This window comes from Notothenia rossii (genome assembly GCF_949606895.1).
Source record: "Notothenia rossii genome assembly, chromosome: 7".
NCBI classification, from domain to species: domain Eukaryota; kingdom Metazoa; phylum Chordata; class Actinopteri; order Perciformes; family Nototheniidae; genus Notothenia; species Notothenia rossii.
The window spans coordinates 8,883,667-8,905,182 of NC_136905.1; the positions used below are offsets into that span (position 1 = coordinate 8,883,667).

Below are 21,516 nucleotides of genomic sequence, written 5' to 3' on the forward strand. Positions count from 1 at the left end.
TAGTGTTGTGGACAGTCCCCATTGATTAACTGTCACAAAAAACGGTAAATGGGGCAGCTTTAGCCCACATTGCTAATTTTCAGCTGTTGTCCCCGTCAGATGATAATAGGCACTTTTTTAAAATCACAATACATTGTTATGACAGGCCCGTTGGCCACAACACAAAAAACAGGAGGGATGCTCAAAGTTTCCAATAATCACGGCACTTTATTCGGCAACAGCAGAGGGTAGACGAGGGGAAAGGATCGCGGTGAGTCCCTCCGCAGCAGGCTTGGAGAGAGTCAAGACGGGGCTGTGACTCCGGGCAGCTGGGCTTAAATAGCACCTCCGGCCAGGTGTCCCGGATCACACTGATTGACCTCTTCAGCTCCACCCCATAGCAGGACCTGCAACACTCACACACACTCACAGACCCCAGGCTCCGGGGCCGTCACAACATCAATTGCATTAGTAATAAAAAAAGGATAAAAGACAAGTAGATACAGGTCAGTTTAGCAGCAGCCTTCTGCTTTGTATTGGCATGCACATATATCACTGTGTCATTGGCAGCTGTGTTTCCACATCAGGACAGACAGATGGCAGGTCAATAATATATAAGGTAAAAAGAAGTGGACCAAGTATTGAACCTTGTGGTACTCCGGTGCTTAAGTCTAGAGCTGAAGAGAGTTGATTATAGATGATAACATGCTGAGGCCTACCACTGAGGTATGATTCAATCCAATGTAACTGTAAATGTAATCTTACATTCATTAGCTTTACTTTTATTTCTCCTAGGAGATGCACTACGCAGATGTCCGTTTTACCAAAAAGAATAACGGGGGGACAGTCCAGATGGGAGACCAGAATAAACCGTCAGACTACGCTGAGATCAGAGTGAACAACAATCCTCGTGCTGCTGCGTCCTCTCTCCCAACCTACGATGCTCCCCTACAGCGCAACAAGAGGCCGGCTCCTCAGCCTGAGACCACCGAACTCTACGCTCAAGTTCGCAAGAATTGACCACACTGGATGAAATGGATCATGTGGGGGGGTCTCACTGGAAGCAGCTAACATGAGAAACCTTCACTTCCCTCTCAGTTTTCTTTTTTTTTATGGAGGACTCATTTGCCTTGAGTTAGCTTCTCCAAAGCACTTTAGCCGGGGTTAATGGTCAACCAGTTTGTGACAGTTGTTGCCGTGACTGAGGTCAGACTGCACAATGTTGGCCCACTAGCTCGCAATCATAACAATAGCTTTCTTGTGTAAAGTTAATTAAAAGTGCCATAGATGAGTGGAAATGTACTATGTGCTACTCTGGTGTTAGCTTTAGCATAATGTTTGATACCGGTGTGGTGCCATGTTGGACTCCTTATGCATATTCAGTGATCATATACATTTTAATATTTATTTTACATTAAAATGCTAAATCAGTTATTTAAAAAATATTTAATTATAATGTCAGTATCATTTGTCAGGGCATTGATTCTCTTTCATCTTTGATTTGTGAACTATAATGACATAGTTCTTGCGGAAACATTAATTCCATCTGTTGGTCCAAAGGACTAATTGAAAGATCAATATAAAGATTAATCATTGTAGTTTAATTTAATAAATATAAAGTTTAACTTTATAATGCCACAGAGGGGAGGTGTGAAGCCACAACAATGCAAAAAGCCATCATGAAAAAAATATATAGCTTGTCATCCATGGACTTCGTCACTGGATTACCCGTGTCCGAAGGTAACACCACCGTCCTGACGGTGGTGGACAGATTCAGTAAAATGGCACACTTCATTGCATTACCCAAGCTCCCCTCTGCCAAAGAAATGGCAGAGGTCATGTTACGTGAAGTTTTCCGCATTCATGGTTTTCCCAGGGACATCAGACCGAGGCCCCCAGTTCGTCTCAGGTTTTTGGAAGGAGTTCTGCCATCTCCTTAGTGCCACCGTTAGCCTGTCTTCGGGTTACAGACCGCAATCGAATGGCCAATCAGAGCGCATCAACCAGGAGCTGGAGACCTCTTTGCGGTGCCTCGTTTCCCAGAACCAAGCAAGCACCTGGTGTGGGTTGAGTATGCCCACAACACGCTGCCCACCGCCGCCACTGGACTTACTCCTTTCCTGTGTGTTAATGGTTACCAGCCACCCTTGTTCCCTGCCAATGAAGGTGAGGTCAAAGTCCCATCGTCGTGCCCTCCTGCGCAGCGCCAGCCAGATGAAGGGGGTGGTGGTCGGCATCGCAGACCTACTCCACCTTATAGCCCTGGACAAAGCGTTTGGCTGACTACCAAAGACTTACCTCTTCATGTCATGTCCAGAAAGCTAGCCCCAAGGTTTGGCCCATTTCAGATTTCTAAGGTGATTAACCCAGTGTCTGTGCGCGTACGTCTACCCAGGTCGCTCAGGTCGAGACCCAGCGTGTTTCCAAAGAGAAGAGTTTTGTTTTCTAGGAACCAATAGCTTTATTTTTGTCCTCGCAAGTGTGATCATTTCTTTGAACTTTGTTTATTGTCTCATTAAAGAGTGAGTCCTGGCATTTGAGTCCAGTATTTTTGTACCACGTTCTTAACATCAGCTCCTTCAGTTAAACCTGGAGAGAGACAGAGATAGAGAGCATCTACTGTAGAAACTCTTCAAAACATAAAACTGCAGCAGACAAAATCATCTCTGTTTTCTCGGAATACAGAATTCAAGAAGCCTCCTGAGTGTTTTCAATGTTCTGTTATAGTTTTAAAGGTCCCATGTCATGGCCATTTCTACTGATCACAATTCCATTGTTGAGGTCTACTAGAATAGATTTATATTGTGAAATTTTCCAAACTCATTTCTGCATTATCATCAAATCATACAAAAGATATCACACTCCTTCAACTTGCCTTTCAGATTAAAGAAGGCTGATTTCCCAACCCAGTCTCACGGCATTTTGTGTTATAGTCACAACATTTAATCTGATTAGTGTTCACCAACACGATTTCCCCCTTTTTTCCGTGTCACACAGAACGATTTTAAAAGCAATGTAGTTCTATTGGTAGTGTGTTTCGTGCCTATATGTTATATTTGATAAAAATATTAAGAGTACATACAAAATAGGGGGAAAGTAGAAGGTCAATGATAGAAATATAGAATATAAAAAATCAAGAAGATACTGTAAGTGATCTCTACAATAAAACAGTTTAGTGCCGGATGTATAAAGATATTAATATGAGGATGTGCAAAACAGACAAACTAATTAACCTTTATTTAAAGATTAAAGAATCATTTAGGTTAAGGTCTTCTTTTAAATAAGAAGAAAAGCTTTGGGGTATCTACAGATAAATATTAAGCCTGACAAAGTACTTAACGTCTAATATATTGCTTTCCTGCCATTTTAACTATGTTGAAGCACTTATTTTAACTGATATTATACATATGAATTATACTCTTATGTATGTAGATAGTATAAGAAATATGCAGAATATGAGTTTAATGGTGGAAGTATACACACTGTTACGTCCCCACTAAGATCTAGGGAACCTGGAGACAATAACACACAACAAACAATAAAAATGAGGGAGTCAGCGTAAAGGTTGACAAAAGGTTTATTCCTTGTAAACCTAACTGAACAGAAATTAAACAGAAATACTCTTTGTGTGAGGAGGAGGAGGAGACAAAGGAGATTGTGCCAAACAAAAGAAATAAACAAAACCAGGCCTATCTCTACATATATCCTTTGAAACCAAAACTCAAACAAAAACCCTCACTAACTAAACTACTCAGAACTGGACAAAACAGAATACAGGGTTGGCAACAATCCGCTAACCTAGTGTGTCTTAACATTAGTTATCTACGTGATGAGAAATAGTGATGGCAGTTTGACACTGAAGCTTCGAACGGAGCTTCAACCCTGGACTTCCTATTCCATAGAAGCAGTGCTTCGAAGCTTGCTTCAAATCACGTGACATATGACGTCCGAAGCAGCAACTGCTTCAAATCACGTGACATGTGACGTCCGAACCAGCAACTGCTTCATTTCCTGAATGAATCAACTCACTGGTTCGCGGTCCAATCAGGTGATTCAATGCACTGCCTCGTCGATTCTGACAGGTGACAGGTTGAAACAGGTTCAAATTTGAGCGCTTCAACACTTTATAACCGCTCTAAACAATGCGCAATGTGTGGGTTGTTGTCGTAGTTTGCATTGTTGCTGTTGACCTGTTGTTGGTATTGCATTTGAATTGGATCATTATAGAGCAAGCCAAGAAAAAAAATAGGTCGTTCCGGCTCGTGAAACACTACGAAATGTGGAGAAGTTGTGAACAAAAAGACAATGAGTAATATAAAAACACTTCAATTGTTTAAGGAATAGATAGTCCAGTGGATAGAGCCGGCGGCCAGGATGCGGCGATGTCGTCCGCGCAGCTGTTTCAATGCCCGGAATAGTTCAACTTTTAATCATTGCTTTTCAACTTTAATACCTTAATAACTGATAAAAGGCCCTCTCTGCCCAAAAAAATGTCCAGCACTATCTAGTCTCTTCTCAATAACCCAATACCCAGAATTATCAATCTGTAATTGCAAATAGAACATGATATTCAGTCTTAGTGTGTGTGTGCATCGAATATTTTTCAAGGCAAAGATACATTAAACCCACTGCAGCCTTGCACTTCGTCAGGAGAATTCGCTGTAACTGAAGCTTCGAGAAATGAACCTTTTTCCGACACAATTGTCCAAGTGGTTCGACGCTTCATTCAAAGCATCATTTTGCCATCACTAATAAGAAATGTACAGGGTACCCCAGACTTACCTAACTCCCCCACCTCTCAACACACACACATTTACAAAGGTCAGAACAAACTAAGTAGAATGACTTTCTTAACAAGGCAGTCAATTGCAGGCTCCTCAATCAGCAACAGGCCCAGGGTGAGAGAGAACGAGAAGACTTCCTGGGTGCCTCCTTTATGGTCGGCCCTGGCTGCTGATAGGCCAGCTGAGGGTGAGAGGATCCAATCAGCCATCAGACTCAGGTGCACAGGCAGGTACTGATCAGCTGGTGATTAGCTGTGCAGAAGACAGGGAGAAGAGAGAAACACAGGAGGGAAGGAAAACCACACAAGTACAGCCTGCCTGGCACGTAACACACACATATTGATAGATGTCTTGTAATGCACTGTTGAGGAACCTGCGACCCAAGTTTTTCATTCATTGCATAACTGCACCATAGTTGTGTATATGATATGTCAATAAACCTTAGAAAATCTTTAAATCTTGAAAGGGATGTGCAAAATAGCCATTATATACAGTTTTTAATTATGTATTATACTAGTAGAGAATAACGAGTAATGAATATACTTTATAGAGATCTGCAGATAAATGTTTAGTCTTCTCAAGCACCAACAATCAAATATCTCTCCTGATTGTTGGCACTTGACAATCACCTTCCCTGAATTTTACTCAGGTGTAACTAAAGTCTGATTTAAGGGTTGTTTATATTTCACATCATTCATCAGAATCTGCAAAGTAACTCAAATAAATGTAGTGGCGTAAAAATACCAGGTTAACCTCTGAATTGTAGTGGAATAGAATTACAAAGTAACAATGAGCTGTCATGTGGGTATATATTAATGCTGCCCATTATGGACACAAGCAATTTTCGCCCATTTATGAATGATATGTTTTACATTTGATAACACCAATGTGTTTAATACTGGCAACTTCTAATTGTGGGAAAAATGAAAACGTTCCCAGTAGAGACGTCCCATAGAACATTTTGCGAAAGACATTAGCCAACATGTGTAGTTTTGGGGGGGGGGGGTCCACAACAGCTATATACACATATAGCTGCTGTGGAGGATATCATGAAGCCTTGTTCCGATACAAAAAAACTAGAGCCTAGTTATTAATTTTAACTTGAAACGGGTCACGGGAGACCCGAACACAACATAAGGGTTAACTATCAAACTAGTTTCACTGCGTCGTTTAGTTTAAATTTAAGAGGTGATATTCATGGTATTACTGAACTGTAAATGTAGTGTTTGCTGACACATTAGAAAAAGCCTTTTAAATAATAATCTGATAACATTTCAGAGCCGCTTTGTCTTTATGTTGTGAAGTTCTTCTTCCTCTGAACGGCCTGTTGGACGAGAAGTGAAAAGAGGGAAGTGTCACTCATGGCAAGAGTTTGAGCTTTGATCAAGTGTATGTTAGAATGAGTGGTTTGATAATGTGGTTCTATAGTGGTTCCTTCAGATTAACTAAGTTAAATATTTCTACAGAAACCTTTGAACATACATACAGGACTGTCTCAGAAAATTAGAATATTGTGATAAAGTTCTTTATTTTCTGTAATGCAATTAAAAAAACAAAAATGTCATACATTCTGGATTCATTACAAATCAACTGAAATATTGCAAGCCTTTTATTATTTTAATATTGCTGATTATGGCATACAGCTTAAGAAAACTCAAATATCCTATCTCTAAATATTAGAATATCATGAAAAAGTATACTAGTAGGGTGTTCAACGAATCACTTGAATCGTCTAATTAACTCGAAACACCTGCAAGGGTTTCCTGAGCCTTGAAAAACACTCAGCTTGGTTCAGTAAACTAAATCACAAGTATGGGGAAGACTGCTGATCTGACTGCTGTCCAGAGGACCGTCATTGACACCCTCCATCAGGAGGGTAAGACACAAAAAGAAATTTCTCAAAGAGCAAGCTGTTCACAGAGTGCAGTTTCAAAGCACATCCACAAAAAGTCTGTTGGAAGGGGGAAATGTGGCAGGAAACGCTGCACAACCAAGAGAGATGACCGCAGCCTTAACAGCATTGTGAAGAAGAGTCGCTTCCAGAATTTGGGGGAGCTTCAAAGACAGTGGACTGAAGCTGGAGTCCAGGTATCAAAAGTCACTGTTCACAGACGTGTCCGGGAAATGGGCTACAATAGCCGTATTCCCATGGTCAAGCCACTTCTGAACTCAAGACAACGGAAGAGGCGTCTGACTTGGGCTAAGGAAAAGAAGCACTGGACAGTTGCACAGTGGTCCAAAGTCCTCTTTTCAGACGAAAGCAAGTTTTGTATTTCATTTGGAAGTCAAGGCGCCAGAGTCTGGAGAAAGGCTGGAGAGGAGCAAAATCCAAGTTGCTTGAAATCCAGTGTGAAGTTCCCACAGTCAGCGATGGTTTGGGGAGCCATGTCAGCTGCTGGTGTTGGTCCACTGTGTTTCATCAAGCCCAGAGTAAATGCAGCTGTGTACCAAGAGATTTTAGAGCACTACATGCTTCCGTCTGCTGAAAAGCTCTATGGAGATGAGGAATTCATTTTCCAGCATGATCTGGCACCTGCCCACAGTGCCAAAACCACCAGTAACTGGTGTACTGACCATGGCATTACTGTCCTCGATTGGCCTGCAAATTCCCCTGACCTGAACCCCATAGAGAATATGTGGGGTATTGTGAAGAAGAAGCTGAAAGACACCAGACCCAACAATGCGAATGAGCTAAAGGCCGCTATTGAAGCATCCTGGGCATCCATAACACCTCAGCAATGCCACAGGCTGATTGCCTCCATGCCACGCCGCATTGATGCAGTAATCCGTGCAAAAGGATTCCCAACCAAGTACTGAGTGCATTAATGGACATTTTCAAATGTTTGATTGTGTTTTGCTGTTATAAATCTTTTTTTTTTACTTGGTCTGAGGAACTATTCTAATTTTTTGAGATAGGATTTTTGAGTTTTCTTAAGCTGTATGCCATAATCAGCAATATTAAAATAATAAAAGGCTTGCAATATTTCAGTTGATTTGTAATGAATCCAGAATGTATGACATTTTTGTTTTTTTAATTGCATTACAGAAAATAAAGAACTTTATCACAATATTCTAATTTTCTGAGACAGTCCTGTAAGTGTCCTACACTAATAATACAAAGTTATTATGGCTGTGTGTACCTTGTGTGCACCGCCTAGTGGTTAAAGCACGTTATTGAATTATGTTTTTTATATGTTATATTTGATAAAAATATTAAGAGTACATACAAAATAGGGGGAAAGTAGAAGGTCAATGATAGAAATATAGAATATAAAAAATCAAGAAGATACTGTAAGTGATCTCTACAATAAAACAGTTTAGTGCCGGATGTACAAAGATATTAATATGAGGAGGTGCAAAACAGACAAACTAATTAACCTTTATTTAAAGATTAAAGAATCATTTAGGTTAAGGTCTTCTTTTAAATAAGAAGAAAAGCTTTGGGGTATCTACAGATAAATATTAAGCCTGACAAAGTACTTAACGTCTAATATATTGCTTTCCTGCCATTTTAACTATGTTGAAGCACTTATTTTAACTGATATTATACATACACACTGTTACGTCCCCACTAAGGTCTATGGGACCTGGAGACAATAACACACGACAAACAATAAAAATGAGGGAGTCAGCGTAAAGGTTGACAAAAGGTTTATTCCTTGTAAACCTAACTGAACAGAAATTAAACAGAAATACTCTTTATGTGAGGAGGAGGAGGAGACAAAGGAGATTGTGCCAAACAAAAGAAATAAACAAAACCAGGCCTATCTCTACATATATCCTTTGAAACCAAAACTCAAACAAAAACCCTCACTAACTAAACTACTCAGAACTGGACAAAACAGAATACAGGGTTGGCAACAATCCGCTAACCTAGTGTGTCTTAACATTAGTTATCTACGTGATGAGAAATAGTGATGGCAGTTTGACACTGAAGCTTCGAACGGAGCTTCAACCCTGGACTTCCTATTCCATAGAAGCAGTGCTTCGAAGCTTGCTTCAAATCACGTGACATATGACGTCCGAAGCAGCAACTGCTTCAAATCACGTGACATGTGACGTCCGAACCAGCAACTGCTTCATTTCCTGAATGAATCAACTCACTGGTTCGCGGTCCAATCAGGTGATTCAATGCACTGCCTCGTCGATTCTGACAGGTGACAGGTTGAAACAGGTTCAAATTTGAGCGCTTCAACACTTTATAACCGCTCTAAACAATGCGCAATGTGTGGGTTGTTGTCGTAGTTTGCATTGTTGCTGTTGACCTGTTGTTGGTATTGCATTTGAATTGGATCATTATAGAGCAAGCCAAGAAGAAAAATAGATCGTTCTGGCTCGTGAAACACTACGAAATGTGGAGAAGTTGTGAACAAAAAGACTGAGTAATATAAAAACACTTCAATTGTTTAAGGAATAGATAGTCCAGTGGATAGAGCCGGCGGCCAGGATGCGGCGATGTCGTCCGCGCAGCCGGTTCAATGCCTGGAATAGTTCAACTTTTAATCATTGCTTTTCAACTTTAATACCTTAATAACTGATAAAAGGCCCTCTCTGCCCAAAAAAATGTCCAGCACTATCTAGTCTCTTCTCAATAACCCAATACCCACAATTATCAATCTGTAATTGCAAATGATATTCAGTCTTAGTGTGTGTGTGCATCGAATATTTTTCAAGGCAAAGATACGTTAAACCCACTGCAGCCTTGCACTTCGTCAGGAGAGTTCGCTGTAACTGAAGCTTCGAGAAATGAACCTTTTTCCGACACAATTGTCCAAGTGGTTCGACGCTTCATTCAAAGCTTCATTTTGCCATCACTAATAAGAAATGTACAGGGTACCCCAGACTTACCTAACTCCCCCACCTCTCAACACCACACATTTACAAAGGTCAGAACAAACTAAGTAGAATGACTTTCTTAACAAGGCAGTCAATTGCAGGCTCCTCAATCAGCAACAGGCCCAGGGTGAGAGAGAACGAGAAGACTTCCTGGGTGCCTCCTTTATGGTCGGCCCTGGCTGCTGATAGGCCAGCTGAGGGTGAGAGGATCCAATCAGCCATCAGACTCAGGTGCACAGGCAGGTACTGATCAGCTGCTGATTAGCTGTGCAGAAGACAGGGAGAAGAGATAAACACAGGAGGGAAGGAAAACCACACAAGTACAGCCTGCCTGGCACGTAACACACACATATTGATAGATGTCTTGTAATGCACTGTTGAGGAACCTGCGACCCAAGTTTTTCATTCATTGCATAACTGCACCGTAGTTGTGTATATGATATGTCAATAAACCTTAGAAAATCTTGAAATCTTGAAAGGGATGTGCAAAATAGCCATTATATACAGTTTTTAATTATGTATTACACTAGTAGAGAATAACGAGTAATTAATATACTTTATAGGGATCTGCAGATAAATGTTTAGTCTTCTCAAGCACCAACAATCAAATATCTCTCCTGATTGTTGGCACTTGACAATCACCTTCCCTGAATTTTACTCAGGTGTAACTAAAGTCTGATTTAAGGGTTGTTTATATTTCACATCATTAATCAGAATCTGCAAAGTAACTCAAATAAATGTAGTGGCGTAAAAATACCAGGTTAACCTCTGAATTGTAGTGGAATAGAATTACAAAGTAACAATGAGCTGTCATGTGGGTATATATTAATGCTGCGCATTATGGACACAAGCAATTTTCGCCCATTTATTAATTATATGTTTTACATTTGACAACACCAATGTGTTTAATACTGGCAACTTCTAATTGTGGGTAAAATGAAAACGTTCCCAGTAGAGACGTCTCATAGAACATTTTGCGAAACACATTAGCCAACATGTGTAGTTCTGGGGGGGGGGGGGGGGGGGGTCCCGTTCGAATCCAGTTTTGGATAGTCTGCCGTGGTTTCGTTCCATTTCAAAGAGCTATTTGACGCTCGGCGTAACCTTGGCGCACTGCCACTCCAACATCCAATCCCAGAGCTTGAAGATTAATCACGGGGACAGTAGTCCCAAACGATAGCTGGGGATTATGGGTAGTGTAGTGTCTTCGGCCATCCTAAACTCTGAAATGTTTTTGGGATTTCATATTGCATTAACACCATATCCCAACGTGCATTGCGGCTAAAACATCCAATCGCCGAGCTCAAACCATAGCTGAGGATCTTGGGTAATCAGTTCAGTGGCTGTGTATCGCAGTGATGCTTGAAATGTCCCATATAGGCCTGCATCTGTTTCCGGTTATTTTTATTTTGAAATTCAGTTCCTGACGGATGCCAAAAAAGCCAGAGATTATGGTATCAAACATATAAATAAAAACAAGGATAATTGTGTGTTTTTGTTGAGTAAATAACAGTGTGTTATTTAGAAAAGAATAACAAATTAGAAGGAAAAATACAGATTTCAGTATTCTGAGGCTCTGAGCCCCATTTATTTTCCTCGCAGACGGCAACACAAGTCCGACATTATACTATTTAAAGTAAAAACAATAATCGTGATTTGATATTGAGTAAGAACATATTTTTATGAACCCCACAGCTTCCGGTCTTCCAAGACCCGACCAGACAAAAAGACGTGTTGCAGGCACGAAACATACTACCAATAGAAATACATTGCTTTTGAAATCGTTCTGTGTGACACGAAAAAAAGGGGAAAATCGTGTTGGTGAACACGAATCAGATTAAATGTTGTGACTATAACACGAAATGCCGTGAGACTGGGTTGGATTTCCATATATGAAGGTAAAACAAGAAAGTAGTATGCTAACAGGGTTTTTCCATTTGAATGCCTCTGAAAGGTTTACTGACCTATTCTGTTGATCATTCACAGGGTATGCAACAAGCACTTTATTTGGAAAGATCCTTAATAATTAATTAAAAGGTTAAAGTATAAAGTGATTTTATGATGTCCAAATAACAACTAGAGACCATGGCTGTGTCATCTAAACTTTTAGCATATTGCCATGAAAAGTGATGACTGATAAGGAGTGTGTGTTTATCATGATAAGGACTGTGGGGGAAACTTCAGTCAGGACTCAAAGAGACACGAGGAGTGTTGGAGCTTTTAGGGCAAACACTGACGGTTTATTTGGAGCTTTGGCCGGAGAATTCACTCTCCCCACTCCCAAGAAACGGTCACTGACACAGGAAAATGCGTTAGGTATTTTTAATTACCTGTTTTTTAGAAAAAAAGGAGGTGAGATAAACCCACATAAACAAATAAACCTTTGCATATATATATATCTTGCCTAACAAAATAAATAAAATAAAATACAGGCTTCTTACTCTTACCAGTAAACAGGAGAAAAAGGTTCAAACAAAAAGAGGGTTTCTCACTCCTAAACAAATCAAAGCGTGTCTACAAAGACAGGTAAAGGTAGTTTTTCTTTCTAAGATTTCACAACAAGCAAAAGGACCGGTATAAGTATACAAACAGCACAACAGGACAGATCCCTCAATACGCAACTGTGTTGGGAAGAGGAGAAGTCGAGTCAGAGAGAGGGCGGAGGAACTGCATGGCTGCAGCTTAAAAATGCTCCCGTCTCCTCAGGTGGACACACACATCATCATCATCGGCGGTCACTCGTAGTCGAGTATGACACAACACACACACACACACACACACACACACACACACACACACACACACACACACACACACACACACACACACACACACACACACACACACACACACACACACACACACACACACACACACACACACAGGAGGAGAATATACACACGGTTGAGATGCCACAATCAATTCTGAAGACCCCTCCTGTAGCTCCAGGTTTGAACTAGTTCAGAGTGTAATAATCAACATTCTTTATCAGCGAGACTAAAAAAATATGGACCCTGAATCTAACTAGAGCTGTCGTCCATCGAAAAGAATGTGCGCCAGGGAACCTACGTTCCTAAAAAGAAGGGCTTCTAGATGTCCCTGAACAATAAACTATCTCATGTCAGCTTGTGCTCGGTCATAAGCTGGAAACAACAATGTGCCCAAGCTGCCCCTCTTTGAGAGAGATAGCAGCAATACCCAAGGCCGTAGACCTATGCCATGGGAAAGGAGACAGTGAGAGGAGAAAATGATGAACTGTGTCAAAGGTTACATTACATTACATTACATTGCATTTAGCTGACGCTTTTATCCAAAGCGACTTACAATAAGTGCATTCGACCAGGAAGATACAACCTTTAAGAAAACAGAATCATATAAGTACATCAGGTTTCATAGAGCCAAACATTTCAAGTGCTACTCAACTGGCATTTAGAAAGCCAGCCCTTTATTAGTATATAAGTGCTTTGTTAGTAATTCTATCGCTCGAAGTGGAGTCTAAAGAGATGAGTTTTCAGTTTGCGTCGGAAGATGTGTAAGCTATCTGCTGTCCTGATTTCAATGGGGAGCTCATTCCACCATTTTGGAGTCAGGATAGCAAACCCACGTGTTTTTGCTGACGGGAACTTGGGTCCCCCTCGCAGTGCGGGTGCAGCGAGCTGTTTGGCTGATGCAGAGCGGAGTGCACGTGCTGGGGTGTACGGTTTAACCATGTCCTGGATGTAGGAAGGGCCAGATCCATTCGCAGCATGGTACGCAAGTACCAGTGTCTTGAAGTGGATTCTAGCAGTTACTGGAAGCCAGTGAAGGGAGCGGAGGAGCGGTGTGGTGTGGGAGAATTTGGGAAGGTTGAAGACCAGACGAGCCGCTGCATTCTGGATGAGCTGCAGAGGTCGGATGGCACATGCAGGTAGACCAGCCAGGAGGGAGTTGCAGTAGTCTAGGCGTGAGATGACGAGAGCCTGGACCAGAATCTGCGCTGATGTCTGGGTCAGCTGGGGACGTATCCTCCTGATGTTGTAAAGCGTGTATCTGCAGCAGCGGGTTGTAGCAGCGATGTTTGCAGTGAAGGACAGTTTGTTATCTAGGACCACACCCAGATTCCTTGCAGTCTGAGTCGGGGAAACAACAGAGGTGCCGATGTTGATTGTTAGGTCAAGAGTGGGACAATCTTTTCCCGGAAGGAAGAGCAGTTCAGTCTTGTCAAGGTTGAGCTTGAGGTGATGAGCAGACATCCACCGAGAGATGTCTGCTAGGCAAGCAGAGATGCGTGCGACGACCTGGGTCTCTGAGCGGGGAAAGGACAGAATTAGTTGGGTGTCGTCAGCGTAGCAGTGGTATGAAAAACCATGCGGGCTAATGACAGACCCGAGCGAGTTTGTGTACAGGGAGAAGAGGAGGGGACCAAGAACCGAGCCCTGAGGGACCCCTGTAGTTAATTGACAAGGGTCGGACTCGGACCCTCTCCAAGTAACCCTGTAGGTGCGGTCGTTGAGGTATGAGGTGAGGAGGGAAAGTGCAGTGCCTGAAACTCCAAGTTCTTGGACAGTGCGAAGGAGGATCCGATGGTTCACCGTGTCGAATGCAGCAGACAGGTCCAGAAGGATGATGACAGAGGAGAGGGAGGCTGCTTTAGCAGTGTGCAGTTTGTCAGAGACAGCAAGGAGAGCAGTTTCTGTTGAGTGACCTGCCTTGAAACCAGACTGGTGCGGATCCAGAAGGTTGTTCTGATGGAGATAAGAGGAGAGTTGTTTAAAGACAGCGCGTTCAAGTGTTTTAGACAGGAACGGGAGGAGAGAGACGGGTCTGTAGTTAATAACATCAGACGGGTTGAGAGTGGGTTTCTTTAGGAGAGGGTTTACTCTTGCCTCCTTGAGACTGTTTGGAAAGTGACCAGAAGTTAGAGAAGTGTTGATGAAATGGGTGAGAAATGGTAGAATATCAGGAGCGATAGTCTGAAGGAGGTTTGAGGGGATAGGGTCCAGAGAACAGGTGGTAGGACGGGCAGAGGTAACGAGGGTAAGAACCTCACTTGGAGAGAGAGGGGAGAAGGAGGTCAGTGTGTGGGTGAAGGGAGGGTCTGGTGACCCAGAGGTGAAGGAGGTCAGTGTGTGGGTGAAGGGAGGGTCTGGTGACCCAGCGGTGAGTAAAGGTGAGTCAGAAAAAGAAGAGCGAATATCATCAACCTTTTTTTCAAAATGGTTAACAAAGTCGCTTGACAGAAGGGAGGAGGGGGGAGGAGCTTTGGGGGGGTCCAAGAGGGTGGAGAAGATAGAAAATAGTTTTTTGGGATTGGAATAGGAAAATTGGATCTTATCTTGAAAGAAAGTGCTTTTTGCCTGAGAGATGGAAGCAGAGAAAGAGGAGAGGAGAGCCTGATAGGTTAGGAGGTCGTCATGGTGTTTGGATTTCCACCATTTCCGCTCTGCTGCCCGAAGGATGGTTCTATTAGCACGCAGTGCGTCATTTAGCCAGGGAGCAGGAGGGGACTGACGAGCCGGCCGCGATGTGAGAGGACAGAGAAAGTCCAGAGAGGATGAGAGAGTCGAGAGGAGAGTTTTTGCAGCAGTGTTTGGAGGCAGGAGTTGGAAGGAGTCAGAGGAAGGGAGGGCTGAGAGCACCGATGAGGCAAAGGTAGAGGGGGAGAGGGAACGGAGGTTACGGCGGACAGGAGCAGAGTTAGAAGAGATTAGGTTGTTATGTTTGGAAAGGGGTAGAGAGAATGAAATGAAGAAGTGATCGGATGTGTGGAGCGGGTTTACAGAGAAGTTAGAAGTAGAGCAGTTCCTTGAGAATATGAGATCAAGGACATTGCCAGCTTTATGAGTTGGTGGGGATGGAGACAGTGAGAAAGCAAAGGTGGTTAACAGAGATGTTAGTTCAGATATCTTCCCTGTCTGGAGGTTGAAATCTCCGAGAAGTACAGCGGGAGGGCCAGTTTCAGGGATGTGTGAGAGGAGATTATCTAACTCCTCCAAGAAGTCCCCCAAGGCGCCTGGTGGACGGTAGAGAACAACAATGGTTAATTGTATAGGATGGGTTACTGTGACGGCATGGAATTCAAAGGTGGAAGGAGTGAAATTAGGTAGCTTGAAGAGGGAAAAGCTCCATTTGGGAGAGAGCAGGAGACCAGTGCCACCTCCTCTGCCAGAGGGTCTGGGTGTATGGGAGAAGGAATATGCTGTGGAGAGAGCTGCTGGGGTGGATGTGTTGGATGGAGTGATCCAGGTCTCCGTGAGAGCAAGGAAATCCAGAGACTGCAGGGAAGCGTAGCCAGAGAAGGTTGAATACCAAAGCAAATTATTCCCCAACAAGGACCACAAGTTTATAATTTCAGATATAATTTCACATACTTTTATCAGAAATAATGTATTCATTTATTCAATTCTGGTCTTAATTCAAAATCTTAACAGAGGACACATTTATAACTTAGTTATAGTGAATTATCAAAGACATTATATTTCTACTAGTGTTTTATTTCCATATGTGAACATATAAGGGCAATCTCCATGACAGGTGCAATGCTATTTTGACTACCACACTGACCCAGTGTTGTAATATTACAACAAAGACATAAGCTGCTCAAAATAAAATGTGATGAATGTATTCCAAAATAACTAAATATGTACATGTTCTAAACATTGTAATAATCACCACAAAAAAAAGGCATTTTACTTACTTGAATCTGACAAATCCGGTCCAATAAAACAAAGAGATGTTGCTCGTTTGAAGATTCAGAAGTTGTGTGAGTGTATGGCCAGGACCTATAAACCAGTGTTGTTGTCAAGTCACCAATTCACGAGTCCAACTCACTCTCGAGCAGTGGTTGCGTTAGAGTTTTTCGTTGTCCGTCATTTTGACGGACAGGATCGTAACATTTCCGTCATAATCCATTATTACCCGTCATTTTATTTTTCATGTTTTAATGATGAGATGAGACATATTTAATATTTATGTTTGGGTACTGAGCAGCAAATGTTCATTGATTCATTTTTTTTTAATGATTCATACAGAACTTTTAAGGGCATGGAGAAAAAAAAAAATGAACAGAGACACCGACCGTGTGGTCACTTTTCATATCAACACGAACATGAATGATTTATTTTTTCCTGCACTGACAGCACAGCAGAGGGGTGCAGAGGCCGCTAAAAACACCGCGACCATTGTGCCTAAACAGTTAAATATGAACAATGCCATCGTTTTAAATGAGACAATTACAATCTAAATATGAACAAAACATTTACAAGAACAACTCAATTGATCTGCTGTAGCCTAGCCTGAACGCTGATTTCTGCATCGTCGTGCACCCTCGGACAAATCTGTTACTCATCTTAGCTTTTCTTCAGATGTCGCAGAACATTTTGCCATCTTCCCTCCTCGGCCACTTAACTCTTGCTCCCTGTATACATACTGGTATACGATACGTCCCCTGGGACCGGGGGAGGAGACTGGCGGTCCCGCAACCCAGACCAGCTGTCTGACCTCCATGCGCGGGCAGCAACCCTACCCTGGCATCTGAGGAGCCCCCGGTGGAGCCGTCTGACCAGACGCGTAGACTGGACCCTGAAAAGAGACAGGAAAAGGGAGAGAGTTAGTCGGGGGCTGTTGCTGCGGTGTGTGTGTGGGTATGAGTTTGGGTGTGACAGCGGCAGCCGCTGTGGGACATCTCCGCCTCGGGGCCGGGGTGGGTCTGCCCGCTGGGACCGTGGAAGACCGGGGCTCCTCCTTTACGCTCCGCCGGGGTAGGGAGAGATGATCCTCCTCGTGGAGGATGGCTGCTTCTAGGCTGGCGGGGCGGTGGCACTGGACCCAGTTCACCGTGGATGTCGGCAGTCCGGCGATAAGTTGCTGCAGCGATGTCCCTCCGGCGTACTGCCAGGATGGCCCTCCTTAACTGGCCGTAGACGTACCGGGAGGACTCCGTCAGGCTGTGCGCCGCCAACTGTGCCCCCTCGGAGAACAGGGGCAGCAGCCGCACAGCCCATTCCTCCTCCGGCCACCCACACGCCGCCGCGGTGCCCTCGAATATGTCGAGGTAACCCTCCGGGTCATCGTCTGATGACATCTTCTGGAGGCCGATCACCGATGGCCGTGCCGGATTGGTTCCGGGATCGACCTCCCGGGTGGCCGGACGCTGCAGCAGCTCCCGCAGGAGAGCACGGACCTCATGCTGGGTAGCCGTGATCTCCAGCAGAGCCTCGCTCTGCCGGCGCTGTAGGTGGGTTTGGTTGTTGTTCAACAAGAAAATACCAATAAACATATTGTGAAAAAATATATAGCAAAAATAGGTCGTAAAGGCCATTGCTCCCTATGTTCAAATCAATAATCTAAATCAAACTCCAACTTCAAACCTCTGCCAATATTGTCAGCTTCACTAGTTTTGTAACTCACAGTTGATGATGAGGTTTAGTGGAGCACTGCCCTCACTGAAAGGACTGAACAGCTGAATGGTCCCTGGTCGTAGCGGTTCACATTAAATATAGTTAAAGTGGAGTTTTGTCCAAAGGCCTTATATAAATGAATTATACACATCCATGGTTTAACCATTATTTATGCAGTGGCCGACACAAACGTGCTATAATAACAATACAAAACAATAATCCCCGAACGTCAACAAGCGCACTGATCGCTAAAACAAACGACCAATTTGAGAAATGGATTGCAAGGGATTGAGATGGAAAAAGCACATCACATTATGCTAAAAATAATATCTTGCAATGCTAGACATATACCTTCAAGGTTAAGATCCTAAAAATATGTCATTAAGTTTGAAAGAAAGTGTCTACAGTAATGACACTGTCCTCAATGACCATCCCTGAAACATATGTGTCAAGTATAGATATAGAAATATACTTTAGTGATCCCAATTTGAGAAATTATTTTGTTACAGAAGCAGCAGCGTGTTCAGACGTTAAAATGTTGACGTTAAAAAACTTGTTTCTATAGTGATACCAGCTCCAAACAATTCATTTATCCTGTTAATCATTTTAATATTGAAATGATAAATTGCCACAAAATTAGGTTGACATTTTATTCTGACATCTTTTCTGTTACCGTTCTTCTTCTTCTACTGAATTCATGGACTCAAATTCCCTCTAAATACCTTTTAAATACAACATTCTTATTACAAATAAACATTAAAAAACACATAAAAACCAAAAAAAGAAAAAAAAGAAAGGCCATTGGAACTAAAACTTACAAAGGAAACTAAATATTTGTCTATTCATGATGTCACACTTTAGTTCACACACTAAACTTTGGTTTGAATTGCGTGAATAAACTAGCTTGAGAGCTAAAGTTAATTACATTCATCCAATGTCAGAAGGATTACCTTTTAACACACGTTGTAATACTTTTCTTTCATTTCAATTTGAGTAAAACATTGAAGATATAACATTGTATTGTTTTCTTTTTACACTGACTCAGATATAATGAAAAATAAAAATACTTCATCAGTCGAAGCTCAGCGTTGGTAAGGAAGAGACAGGACAGGCAGAGAGAAAGAGAAAGAGAGAAAGTGATGGAAGTCAGGGAGGAGCTGCAGGTACAGTCACACAAAAATAATGTAGGCTTAATAACCCCATCTATCCATCCATCTATCTCTCTATCTCTCTATCTATCTATATCTATCTATCTCTGTCTATATATCTATCCATCTATCTCTCTATAACTTAGTTTTCATTTACAATATAGACAATAGGTATAATTTTTAAACAACATATATCTATTGCAGTTATGATGTCATAATAACATACTATTGTATAAAACACCATTTGCTTACTTCTTTGTTCTCTTTTGAGAATCAAACAAAACAGATTTAAATTAAAAAAATAATGCAAACAAACAAGTGAAATGAACTAAATAGCTGAATTGCTTGCTCACTGGCAGGAGCGACAAGTGAGGAGGAGCAAAAAGTGAACAACGAGGGAGAGATTGAACAAAGAGAAAGAGTAGAGGACAGAGAGTAGTGCAAAGGAAGAAGACAGAGAGACTAAAGAAGATGGAAGAGAGGCTGCAGGTTATGGAAAGGAGAGAGACATGGGAAATTAATGTTGACAATGTTTTGTGATCATTTTAGCCTCTGCATGTCCAGATCATTAATAGTAACAATCAGCTGATTCTTATGTATTACACTTTAAAAAATAATTTATGCTGACATTGTCAGCCCACTGACATGGTTTGAAATCAATATATTATCCAATTTGTGACCCCCCCCCCTGACTTAAAAAGCATCTAACTAGATCATGAAAATCCCCAAAATCTCGGGGGTATCCCCTGAACCCCCCTAGCATGTTTGGACCTCGGTATTTAGGAAATCCTTGATACGGCCCTGGTTGACAGGTGTCTGTGTTGACACTCCCCTTATTGTGCGTCAGCAGAGACTGGCTACAAGTGTCTTAGGTTCAAGTTAGACAACTAATGTCTGGGTTAGTGTTCATGACTTCATGTTTATGTCATCTTAATGGTTCATCTCAATGCACACACATTTTCCGTGCTTTCCAATAGTTTAAAAATAGTTTTATTCCATTGTTAAATAACCTGTTCAATACAAACATGCCACTCGTAAAAATTAAATAACATTTCTGTGAACTGATATTTATTTAGTGAGCTTATTAGAGGATGTTCCCTGAAAGATTGTAAAATGTCAATGAAGATGTCAGACTTAGTATTTGTTAATAATTACATACCATACATGGAATGTGTGTGTGTGCAGAAGCGTGGGTAAAAAATTAGGGGAAGCCAATAATACGTCCTTTCTTTTGGGTCGGGGATGTGGTGATCAATGTAATAACGTAACCAGATGAGTGATTACAGCACCCGGTATCATTTTACACACATTTGTATCATACAGATGCAGGACTTACACACGCCTGTTATCTAACCGACAGTTCCGCACGCACTCTCCAGCCGAAACTCTAATAAGTATTAATTCACAAACTAAATCAGGAGACCTTTAACGTGTTTCAGGTTCGCTTTCCACTGACCTTATTTTGAGCTATTTTCCAAAACCCTGTGAAGAAATCCCATTGCTTTTTGTCGAGGGAAACCGAGCACAGCTTACTGCCGGGTTTTAGGACGCGTCACAGCAACACTAAGACAATAAATGGCAAAGACATGTAGAAAATAACCGTATTTAAGATACGTTCATAACAAACGTGGAAGAAAATACGTTTCTAATTAAACGTAATTGAGAATGCAGTTTAGTTCTGTGGGAACGTGAGTTTTAGGAGACAGGGTTGACAGGCTGACGCTCCCGTTGATTGAAAACGCTCCTGTGGGTCGTATTATGGGTCGGAACAATCGGCCTATCTGGTCGTATTAGTTGGAGGACTTGTTGATTTATCTTGTCTAATGTTTCATGATCTACAAGAATATTTGCCACAAAATTAGGTTTAAATTTATTGTTTAGATTATTCTTAATTTGTTGTTTTTATTTTATAATTTCACAGACTCAATATCTTCTCCAATACAGAATTCTTAAATGCAAATACACATAAAAAGCATATTTATGTATTTATTTACGCAGATGTGTGCTTAACATCCTGTTATTTCTTTCTTTAATTTAATCGGATTTCTATATTTATTTGAGGTCTGAGAATTCTTTTTTAATTTTACAATTCTTTTAAATCTTACAATTCTAGAGAAAAAAAAGTGAGACGGAAAAGGTTTTTGAGTTTTTACAGCATGAATGTTTAATACCAAGGCTCTTATTTTGTATGGCCGGAATACTACACACAATATAAATATTATCCATGCTCTTTACATTTATTATAATGATCTATAAATGGGAACACTGTTCACGGGAGGACATAGTTTGCCATGACTGTCATGTAGAATTGCTGTTTTATAATTTCAAGTTTTCTTTGGTCTAACAGCAACATTTATAGATGTATACCAACTCCTTGGTTTCTCCTTGGTT

General features: G+C 41.7%; 3 protein-coding genes across 3 annotated transcripts in view; all 3 read right to left on the reverse strand.

Annotated features, from left to right (window-relative positions):
• The window catches only part of LOC307013517 (cell adhesion molecule CEACAM5-like), a gene marked incomplete at its 3' end in the record, with an annotated part of 122,430 nt that overhangs the window by 24,115 nt on the left and 76,799 nt on the right, over positions 1-21,516 (reverse strand). The window lies entirely within an intron of this gene.
• The window catches only part of LOC307047144 (cell adhesion molecule CEACAM5-like), a 65,577-nt gene continuing 47,599 nt past the window's right edge, over positions 3,539-21,516 (reverse strand). The window contains exon 8 of the mRNA XM_079693888.1: positions 3,539-6,087. The gene's annotated coding sequence lies outside the window, so the exon portion shown is untranslated. The remainder of the gene's footprint in view (positions 6,088-21,516) is intronic.
• Positions 8,473-17,856, reverse strand: LOC307013424 (uncharacterized protein; the record flags this gene model as incomplete). Its single annotated transcript, XM_079640821.1, has 2 exons — positions 8,473-9,864; positions 16,276-17,856. One exon carries the CDS (start codon positions 17,854-17,856, stop codon positions 17,188-17,190), a length of 669 nt encoding a protein of 222 aa, XP_079496947.1. The 3' UTR covers positions 8,473-9,864; positions 16,276-17,187.